General features: G+C 51.4%; 2 protein-coding genes across 2 annotated transcripts; both read right to left on the reverse strand.

Moving 5' to 3' along the window:
- Nucleotides 1-1171: 1171 nt before the first annotated feature.
- On the reverse strand, nucleotides 1172-1924 carry LOC136463609 (uncharacterized). The gene has a single exon (XM_066462592.1). The coding sequence runs from the start codon at nucleotides 1727-1729 to the stop codon at nucleotides 1394-1396; it is 336 nt and encodes a 111-aa protein (XP_066318689.1). The 5' UTR covers nucleotides 1730-1924; the 3' UTR covers nucleotides 1172-1393.
- Nucleotides 1925-8182: 6258 nt separating this feature from the next.
- LOC136463610 (uncharacterized) lies at nucleotides 8183-9023 on the reverse strand. The gene has a single exon (XM_066462593.1). The coding sequence runs from the start codon at nucleotides 8893-8895 to the stop codon at nucleotides 8422-8424; it is 474 nt and encodes a 157-aa protein (XP_066318690.1). The 5' UTR covers nucleotides 8896-9023; the 3' UTR covers nucleotides 8183-8421.
- Nucleotides 9024-11206: the final 2183 nt, after the last annotated feature.

An 11206-nucleotide genomic window follows, 5' to 3' on the forward strand; every position in this document is an offset into this window, starting at 1 on the left:
TGGTGAGGATAGAGTTGATCAGGCAGGATCTTATGATGAGTCGTTGGACGAGTCTTGCCAAAGGGGTGCGACCTGGGCATCCCCTACGAGTGGTACCTGTGGGGGGTGCATGTGAGATGAGGAGATCCCGGGGTGGAGTGTCTTTGTGGAATGAAGCCCCAGGATGGAGGTGCTGTCGAGGCACGGGGTGTTGGTTATCCCCTTTGAGGAGATATCCTGCCCGGTCCCCCCTAAGGGCTGGTATGTCAAGAGAACCGGATCATAGGACCCTACGTGCACGCCACTCGTCCCTGAATGGGCGGGGGACGGATGTTGACCAACTAGGACGGTGCCACTACTACTAGGTTGGAAGTGGATAGTGTAGGGAAGTACGTGTGTTTGGTCCACACTCTCCTAAGACAGTGTAGTGACCTCTGGTGTCCGGTACTACGTCTCACAGTCTCAGCGTTTCGGTGGACTCCGGGGTGGCTTAGGGCTGAGTGGTTGGGTGGCATCTCACCAGTTGGAAGGTAGCCCTGTATTAGCCCAGGCTAGGCACCGCCGATGATGGTGATCTTGTGGTTTCATGTGTACACGCTCTGCAGAGTTGATCGATCTATACGTATAGCCACGTCTTCGGATATGGATATTCCTATGACCTACGCTTCCCTTGATCACTGAGTGGAGTCCTTTCTTCTCTCCCCTTTGGTCGTCCTTGTCGTCTAGAGAGTGTGAGAGTGGTGAGATATGTGTGATGGGAGGGTTAGTTTCTAAAATTAATTTTTGCATTAAGTTGAGTTAGTGATCTTTAGGCTAAGATAAGATTCTGTTAATCTAAATTCTATTTCAATATAAAAAGAATCTTTTTCTTCTGTTTGAGTGAGACACTGAGACTTTTGACGTCACGATGTCTTTCGATTTGACGCACGTCGCTTCAGGATAATTCAGTTTTGCTCGCTCTGGCTGTCCTGTTTCTTGCTTGCTCGCTTCCTACGTTACGCTACGTATTCATCAATTGATTTCTTTCACCTCTTGACTGATGAACGCCATAATTTCAGCAATCAGTTTTAATTTATTTGGTTATATAAGCTATATATTCAAATTCAATCAATCCGTCCCACAGATTGTATCGACGATGAGGTCAGAAACGAAATTCCAGATGATCAAGACATTACTACTACTTGTTTGCTTAACAAAACAAGAAAGAGAACGAGAACAGGAGACGGGAAAAAAGAAGAAGAAGAAAAGCAACAAGCTAAGGATCAGTCCAATCCGATCTATGCATGCATCAGCTTCATGTCTGTCGGTGTCTCCTCTGTAGGACGGTTACCTTGCCGTGGGGATCGACGGTCACCTGCTGCACTCCGGCGCAGCCTAAAAACCATCCACGGCGGCGACGGCGCGGCGCGGCGCCTCACCAGCACGGCCTGGTGCTGACCACGAACGGCGTGGCGAAGCATGGCTCCAGGCCGATCCACGGCGGGCAGATCGACGACGACGACGTGCCGGTCGGAGCCGGCGGGCCCGCGAGCGCCGCCAAGTAGATCGCCGCCAGCCTGCGGGCCGCGCGCCGCAGCCACCGCGCCGTGAGCCAGCGCAGCCGGAGCCTGCGCAGGATTCCACTCCCACGCCCGGCCCTGTCGCCGCCGCCGAGCCGGGCGACCGGGAGCCTCCGGCGGCGCCTGCGGCCGAGCCCGCGCCAGCGCAACCGGCGGCCCGTTGGCTCGACGTTGCATGGCGCGCCCGGCATCCCCTTCTGGTCTGTCGGTCTGGTCGGCTGCTGTCTCCCTCTCCTCGCTTCCCTTCCTCCTCGTCTATCCTCTGTCTTTGCCTCGTCAGGCTGTGTGGCGTTGGGAGAGAGTGATATATGGAGCCGCCGGCCGCCTCCGCCCGGCTGGACGGTGGAAACCTCCAAAGGCACTTATACCTGTGGGCTCTGGGCTGTAGCGCCAGGAAACTTGCATGGCCTGGTGACGGGTCTTATGGCAAGGATTAATTCGTTTATTAGGCCTTATTTGATACGTATGTATTTATCTCAATTCATGTATGTGGAAGTAGATTGAAGTAAAATTAAACTAAATTTTATTTTATTCTACTCTAACATATGTGGATTGAGGTGGATACACATGCATCCAAATAGGACCTTACTATAGCATATTATAATTTATATCTATATAAATTCCTTTATCTAACTTTATATCTACTCCGAGATTGGCATGACATGATTTATTCTAAAATATTCATAATGTATAACTTTATTTTAAGATAATGTTCTTTCTAATCACAGTACAGACACATGTTGACTGGGACGTCGCTTACATTTAGACGTAGATTGTGGATATCTCATGGATATCAAATGTTTTTTCTAATTATAACTTTATTCATAATAGCTTGTATTAGCATTTATATATAGATTTGAGGGATATTTAAGTTTATTTTTTATAACAGTAGATTTGGGTAATTTCAATATAAATTAAAAGGATTATTTTATATTATTTTTTATAATGGTTGATGTGGTTAAATTAATTTAGGTGTTACTTTGCATTATCTTTGGTAATGGTAGATGTGGGTAATAATTTAGATAAAAATTATGCGGTTATTTTAATTATGTCTCATAATAGCAGTTGTGGGTAATTTAGATCATAATTTAGGGGTTTATTTTCAATTATCTTTTATAATGGCATACGTGGGAAATTTATATGAAAAATTTAGATGATATCATGTATGTTTCATAATGTTAGATGTGGGTATTTTTTTGTAAAATAAATTAGATCCCACTCCTCTATTCAGATTAAATATCTAATATTTAATTTTCAGATTGTTCTAAAAATTTCTCAGATTTTTCTTTCTTATTAGTGCATCTCATGACGATTATTGTGGAGTCTCCTTAGAGCTTCTAATTAGTAATAATAAAATGTGACTTGATGCTACGATGACACCCACTCCTCTATTCTCTCTGTTTTCCTTGACTCGTAGTACCTAAGTCATAACTCGGTCTATTCGCAGAGGTCTCATACAACACCGTTTGGTAGGGCTCTGTTCGGCTAGTCTATAAGCCGCTTGTGCTGATTTATACGGTTGATTTGTTGGGAGAGAAAAATAGTGTACCATGGCTGATAAGCTGGCTTATAATGACAACAGAGCCTAGAGCTTCAGGTGACTTAGACTGTAGCTCCTTCTTACACTATATTGAAAAGCTATTTTTCTCTTTTCTCTAAAAACAAACCAGGAGTCGATGAAACCATTATATCGGGCTTCATCGACTCTTGCTCCTTTACGTCCTACTTTAGCAAGAAGCCGGAGCCAGACCGGTCTTTTAGTAATCACTGGTTGGCCATGCCATCATGTACATACTTTTTGTTCACTTATTAGGCGAGATGCCCTACGGGCTACGGCAAAAACAACTTGAGCAGCAGCAGTGTCTCGCAGCAAAATTGACCTAAACTAAATATTGTATTTGACAGAAGCTAGCATTATTCTCTTTTGTATATTTGGCAGACAACGAAGCATCGAAATACGGTATGCACTGGCATGAATGCGCTGTGCCAACGGCTCCATGCACCAGATGGTCAGGAGGTCCGGTTGGCACCCTCGCGTGTAGGGTTCGAGCCCTCGCGGGTGCGTTCATCCCCTTGCCTGTTCCGTGTTTTCCAAAGCACAGATAAATAGATCAGCCCTCTCATAGGGTAACGGCCCTGTGTGAGGGCGAGGGTTCGGTCATTTTTTCGGCCTACGTGAGAGGCCTCTTCTATCTTAAGCACAAGTTACGGGAACTGTCTGTCCACCGCGGGTAGAGTTTTTTTATGAATGCATGCTGTGTGGTTGTCTTTCGTTACCTGCTCGCTTGGGTGACTGAAAAGGAACACGTTTTACTCGAACAGCACACGCACATCCGGATCCTGCTGCCCCCACCCCCGATCGAGTCAACTACTCAGAAAGCAGCCAAAGTTAGTTGGGTTAAAGGTGGTGGTGGTTTTCGCGTCATGCTCTTGCTAGAGCAAGAGTTTTGGCTTCCGTTTGCAGTGCAGCGATGACTGATGAATGATGACTGCTGTCTGCTGATGAGGAAGGCTTCCCATCCAGCGGCCAGTAGATGAGCTAGCAAGCATGCCTAGGTACGCCTCCCCGCTGCGGGCTGCGGCGCTCCTATGTTTGACTCCCGCACTATCTATGATAGATTTCCTTTGGAAGCTTTCGCTGCCGATGTCGTCCACCGTATAGATAGATAGATATAGACATTACAGATGGACAGCACATAGCAGGCCTCCACCGCGCAGATCGACGCCGTTGCGTGCATCCGAGCTACTGAACACTGAAATCCACCGGATCTGAGGTCCAAAGTCCAAACAGAGCAGAGCACGAGGATGAGCAGAGGCATGCACACCAAACTGTTCATTGTGGGTTCCGCGGGGCCGGGCTTGGCGTGAAATTCGGACACTGCACCGCGGTTGGGCAGGAGTGTGGTTGGTAGGTGAAAGATGGACGGAAAGGGGGAACAAACCAGCCTGTTCTTGACTTAATTTGCATATTACAAACGCGCACTAGCCAGAGCAAAGTTGCCCCCGGAGAAAGGAAGTACCGCGGCATTAATCAGAAGCGAACACCCCCCACAGTCTCTCCCTCTTTTTTAAACGCCGCACCTTTTTACCCTCTTCAAAGTCCAAACTGTTCATTGTGGGAACGAGAGTCGTTTCACTGAAATTTAGCCTACGTTGATGCTTATGCTGATTTGTTTTCTAAAAAATGTTGCTAAAGTAGTTCAAGCGAATAGGGCCAAGAATTAAGAAGGCAACAGATACTGGAGCGGGGCCAGTGGTAGCAAATATTCGCCAAACGTTGATGCAGACACTAGCAAGTCCTGAATCCGTTCACCAACGGGCTCGGCACCAGCACCCACCCGCGGCTACCTCAGGTTTGTTGGTTCCTTTGCAAGGCATAGCAAAGCATGGACGGACGAAAGGAGGGCCGGTCACTTCAAGTTTTGTCCATGGCGACCGCGGGGCGTCCATTTTCTCCTCTGATGGATGATGGTAGTAATAATATTCTGCCTTTTGCCTGTGTGGTCAGGTTAGGTTGTTTTCGGGCCTGCTTTTCTGGTGCTCAAAATTCTCGGAGAGGCGCCGAGTCTGCATCCCCGCTAGGCGTCAGCTGATCAGCTTGTTGTAATGTTCTCTCTTTCTCTCCCTTTTGGAATGGATCGATTGTGTCCTTACCGCCAAACTTTTACCAGCAGAACCCAGTGGCAAAGTCGCGTCATCGACCAGTCACTTGTTCTGATAATTGCTCCACTGCAGCAGTGCTACCTCGATTTCAGACATGCTTGAACGACAGAGAATTGTATCGGAGAAACCGTACCGAAGCAGCCAGCCACTGGACTGGAGGATGTTCAAAGGACCGATACATGGGCCGGTTCAAAGTTCAAACCGGATCAGCCCGTGAAACCAACCCATATCAAAACCGATCAAGCCCAGTCTGAGTTGGTTTGGATAAGGTTCAAAGTCGCTAAACGCCTAAGCCGTACGTGGAGGTGGAGGCGATCTTGGCGGCGACGGTGCACATCAGTCATCAGGACAGGATCATCTTGGCTGGCGAGTGGCGACCGGGCTTTGGTCTCGACCAGGCTGAAGTCTGAAGATGGGATGGGACTGTGCGGGTCCATCTTAGCCGGCACCGATGGCTTCGCTGCCACTACTACGTAAATCGATTTTACCAATGTTATTTTCGAAGCTTGTTTTATTACGATCGGTGATCACTGTTTCAAAATAAAAATCGGACAACGGTTGAAAAAACGGCGGTGAAAACTAATCCTTTCACTGCAGTTTTTTTCTCCGAACTGAGGTGAAAACCATAGCTGCATGTGCGTCCTCTAATCCACCACAAACCTGGCCTGTGATATCTTGGAAGTCACTAACAAGCGAGGACCATGCGCCTGCTGCTCCGAGATTGACTATAGGGCACAAACACGGAACCATGGCCCCGTTATCCTCTCCCTCTCCCTCTCCCTCTCCATTCGTCACTACCTCCCCCCTGATCAACCACAACTCTCTCCTCCTCCTCCCCCCCCTCCCCCCCCCTCCCCCCACCCCCCCCCCCCCCCCCCCCCCCCCCCCCCCCCGCACCGGCGACACTGCCCCGGGCAGCCATCGGCGCGCCGTGCGGTGCAGCGCGCAACCCAACTACGGCTAGCCCCTGATGCGGCAGCATAGCTACATTGCCAATCATTAATCAATACCCTTATATAGTCATACTCATCATTGTATAAGTGAAGTAGCAGGGGTGGAGCCTAAGGGTGACTTCGCGTTGTGCTATTGGCGAAGAGATGGGCAACAACCTTGCCGTGTGAACCGACGGCCGGCTGGTAGCAACTGGGCTAGTCAACGCTTGATGCCCAGCAAGTGTGGGAGGATCTGAGCGCCAAGCACCCAACAGGCTAGCAAGGGCTAACCGAGGTCCGAGAGGAAAAGGAGGCGACCAGGCGAGGTCAGATCAGATACGGACGGATATCACCGATATTACATTTGTTTTCATATTTCTGTCCGGATTCGGATTCGAATACGGATAGTGTCAACTACGTCGGATAGGATACGATTAGATATCGACATCATAAGTATGCGATTTGAGTATTCGGATACGGATACGGATACGGATGTTGGATATCCGGACTCGGATACGGACAGATCTCAACCCCTCTAAACGGATTCGGTTTCGAATACGGTAAAAAAAATATCCATACCGTTTTTATCCCTAGTCATGAGGGGCCGATGACCAATAGGGAGGGCCATCGGTATGCCACTACACATAGGAGAACAGAGGGTCGACAGGTCTGCGTGGTCAGGGCTCGACCGCTTGACAGTAGGGGCAAGCTAAGCGATCCATCTATTAGGTTGGACTCCTAGTTCCAGGTAGGGTTGTACTTGGTCTCTAATAAAGAGGGGTACTCGAATGTTTTGGGCTCGCCCTGCACTAGGAACCCCCTTAGCCCGGGACATAGGTCTTCCCCTTGTGGGCGTCACTGTGTTGCATCCTGTGGAGGTATGTAAGAAGCCCAGCGCTAGTGACATCTTGACTCATGTTGAGCACCGCGGACGAGATGGCTAATGCAGCTGTAACTGCAGCTAGAGTTGTCGTCAAAGTGGTGGAAACCCACGATGGGATCATCATAGTGGTGGTAAGCGGGCGTGAAGTGGCTGGCATAGTAGTCGGGGCATAGTACAATGGCGAAGTTGTTGATGTCGATGACACTGATGGCCTAGGTATAAATGCAGCTGGCTCAGAGACACAAGTCTCGGGGCACGAGTCATCCCTACGACCTTGCCAGCTTCTCCTCCATCAATGCATCGATGTATGACGTATCCCACCATCAGGGACTCCACATTTGTCCATCTTGCACATTAGTCGATCCATCTTTCTAAGATAGGGCATATATATGGTGACAAATGTGGACTTTCACCGCCTGGATACAAAGAAGAGACGGGGACCCTGTGTGCCACCTTCTTCGTGACCGCACGAGTAAGGGCAACTAACGGAGGGATCTAGCGACAACGAAGTCGAGGGACGCAGGGGAGGGGTGAGGTTCTGCCAGTGTCGTCGTCGCGGGGGGGTGGGGGTGGGGGTGGGGGTGGGGGGGGGGGGGGTTGAGAGATGAGAACTAGGCTTGAAGCCATAATTTAATCAAGTTCCAATGATCCCTAAACCACTAAAAAAACCAAATCAAATGCAGATCCAAGAACGACTCCAAAAATAGAGAAAAGGATAAATTTCAGATCACGAGAGAGGAAAATAACTGTGGCCCGTTCGTTTCGCTGAAAAAATAAGCCGAAACACTATTCCGGTTAATTTATTGTGAGAGAAAATCACTGTCTCAGCTAAAAAAATAAACTGAAAAAGACGGATTATAAGAGACGCAAACATTACCTGTGTTGTGTATGGAATCAAAAATAATAAACTATGGTGAAGCTTCGTATGGGAGCCATGTTGTCCTCCATTCCATTCCATCGACTTGATATTTGATCGGTGGGCACTGGGCACTGGGCACTGGGAAGCTTGGGCGTGGAGTTCGATTTTGTGGCGGGAGAGCGATGAGACCCTCGACTGGGGACGTGGGACAACCCGATAGGTGAGTGGGATGAATCAGCTGTGTGGGTGTGGCGACGCTGATTCATCCCACTCACCTATCACGCGACTATCTGGTTAACTGTGACAGTACAGACAATAATGCACATGCACTGCACTAACCGTACCGTCGTGTATCTATGTAACCCCGTCCTAGCGGGCAGCCGCAACTCATGGTGTCACGCCATTGCCGGTGTCCTCGCCGACACGACGGCAATTTTTGTATACAGAATTAGCAGGCTGACACTGTGCAGCGGAGAAACAAGGAAGGAGAACCCAGCAGCAAGTGTGATGTTGCCCCGTCAGCTCACCCAACAACCACGCTGTCGGTCACGCTGGCGCGGGCCGGGACGCAGCCGCCGCCGCCGGAGCCGCCTCCTCCTCCTCCTGGGCCTCGGCCGCCGCTCGCCGCCGCTGCCGCGCGCGCAGGGCCAGCAGGAACGCGGCAAGCGCCACCTGCATTGCGACGGCCACGCCGGCGAGCGCGATCCCGAACCGCTCGCCGAAGTTGAGCCGGCGCCACCACGCCGACGTCGGCGCCGGAGGAGGATGGCGCGCACCCCCGCCTCGCTGATGCCCCGGCGGCCGTCGGGCGTGGGTTTCGTTGCTCCCGGGCGACGCGGCCTGATGCGACGGGGGCGGGTGGTGGTGGTGTGGCGCCGGCGCGGGCGCGGGAGCCGGGGCCGGAGCCGGTGAGCCCGCGGCTGCCGCGGCGCTGGGCAGGGGAGGAAGCTGGGAGGAGAGGAGCAGCGGGGCGAGGATGGCGGTGGCGGTCAGCAGGGCCCGGACGACGCGCGGCGCCATGGGGATTGGGGAGCCTATTCGGGCTGGGGTGGAGCTGCAGCTGCAGGCTACTGGGCTCCAGTCTCTCTGCCTGGACTTGGATGCGGAGTCATGAGCGGAGCGCGACGCGGTTCTGGTTTCCAGCTTGTGGTGCGGTGTTGCCGATTGCCGTGTGGGGAACGGGACTGGGACTGCCGTGCTGTGCTGGTCCATCCGGAGAATGAATGGCTGCGGCTAACTGGCCGGCCGACCTGTCCTGATGGCGATCCGCGCTCCTCCTGACCTTCTTCCAACGCCCAACGAACAAATTTATACTTGCACTGGCCAGTTTGGAGCTTGGACAAGTCCAAAACTCGGCCACAAAGCCCATAAGCCAACACAAATCGTCAACAGACATGTTTATAGTCTAATTCGAATGACAACTAGCCGCTTCTTTTAGTCTGAGTAGATACTATTTTATATTTACATGGAACTAGAGTAGGGTGAAAAATACTTCCTAAAACTTAAACAAATGGTACAAATCTCGGGTTCGGTAGTTCAAATGGTCGACTGACCGATCCCTTCTACGAGAGGCCATGCCAACCTTATATACCGGAGGGCGATGGGAGTACAGGTTAAGGGCGTTTCCCTAGGGTCTCGAGTCCTCCTTCAGTCTAGTGGTGTCGGGCGCCCTCTTTGTCTTGTAGCGGGGTCCAATAATGTGCCAACTGCCTCTGATATCTTTTGCCACTGCTTGGAGCTGACTATCAGGTGTTTGTCTGACGCTGTTCTGCCTTCCCCGAGGGTTCGTCTTCTTTGTGACGTCCATTGTATGCCAGGATCCTGCTTGCATGGAGAGGGAGGCTACCATGTGGGCCTGGAGCCATCCGCGTAGCGAGCGCACGACGGCCCTTGTGAAAGGACCTTGATGTCGCCTAGAGAGGGGGTGAATAGGCCTGTTTAAAACAAACTCGCAGTGAAAATTAAATTCTAGGTGCAGCATTGCTGCTCCCAAGGTGCAGCACTGCGGCACTGCCTCACAAAAGTGCGGCACTACCGCGACTGCAGACAAGGTCGAACTACAATTCAAAAATTGTCTAAGGAAAAGTAGATCGAACAATTACTGATGTTCCTGGGGTAGTATAGCAATGCAAATCACAAGAACACAAGTGAGACACCGATTTATCCCGTGGTTCAGCTCGCCATTTGTCAGTGTTTCGAGTTACCAACTAGTAAATTTCTAGTATTACGCGTCTGGCTCGGATGATGTGCTTAGAGGACACGAGGTTTATACTGGTTCGGACATAAAGTCCCTACGTCCAGTTCGTCGCTGCTGCTCATGTTACTAGCACTGAAAGTTTATAGTAGGGGTTACAAACGAGCGAGAGAGGGACATGTCCCAAGTCTCTGATGTACGTGTGCTCCTAAGACGTGTTAGGGCGTGTGTTTTGATGTCTACAGCCGTGTAGAGTGGTGAACCGTCGTCCCCCTTCTTAGGGCGTCCTGCTTCCCCTTTTATAGACGAAGGGGAAGAGCAGGTTACAGAGAGAAAGAGGGAGAAGAGCCAAGGAGAGAAAGGTTTCTAGGACCGTCGGGCCTTTCTGCTCCTTTATGCGGGCCCCACCGACACTGTAGATGGTGATAGGGATGGCTCCACGCCGGGCGCCTGTTCGCTACTCATGCCACGCCCCGGCGTCGTTAATGGGTCGTGACGTCCCATTCCGTCCCGACGGGCGACGCGGCGAACCAGCGTGCTAGTCAGCGGCCGTACAAGGAATAGGCAGCATAGTGACCACGCGTCTATCACTGTTGGTGATGTGAGTTCCCTGGAGTGACATTTCACGAGCACGGGTCATGTTGAGATGTGCCTGCTCCCTGCACGATGCTAGAAGTTTAACCTTGGGTTGTACTTTCTGGCCCGTAGTGGTTGGTGACGGTACGGGCTTCCGTCAGGAGCTACGCCTGAGGGGTCGGGCGAGATGGAGCCCCCGACCTAGAGGCTGGGTGAGGCAGAGCCCCCGATCTAGAGGTCGGGCGAGGCGGAGCCCCCAACCTAGAGGTCGGGTGAGGCGGAGCCCCCGACCCAGAGGTCGGGCGAGGTGGGGCCCCTGACCCAGAGGTCGGGCGAGGCGGAGCCTCCAACCCAGAGGTCGGGCGAGGCGAAGCCCGCACACCTAGGGTTTGGTTGGAGCTGTAGTCGCGCTCTTGACTCCTCGGATGAAACAATGTTGATGACTATTAGCTCCTCCTCTTTGGTTACCCTAGTATTGGTCCCCGACAGTAGCCTCCGAGCCTACGGAGGAGTAGAATACTCCTTCAGAGGCTTTTCTGAATAGGAGGACTCTAAGGGCCT

This window comes from Miscanthus floridulus, chromosome 7, assembly GCF_019320115.1.
Source record: "Miscanthus floridulus cultivar M001 chromosome 7, ASM1932011v1, whole genome shotgun sequence".
Lineage (NCBI taxonomy): Eukaryota > Viridiplantae > Streptophyta > Magnoliopsida > Poales > Poaceae > Miscanthus > Miscanthus floridulus.

Bases quoted from the DNA above. Each gene is read 5' to 3' on its own strand.
- LOC136463610 (XM_066462593.1), bottom strand. From the start codon at position 8,895: ATGGCGCCGCGCGTCGTCCGGGCCCTGCTGACCGCCACCGCCATCCTC.
- LOC136463609 (XM_066462592.1), bottom strand. From the start codon at position 1,729: ATGCCGGGCGCGCCATGCAACGTCGAGCCAACGGGCCGCCGGTTGCGC.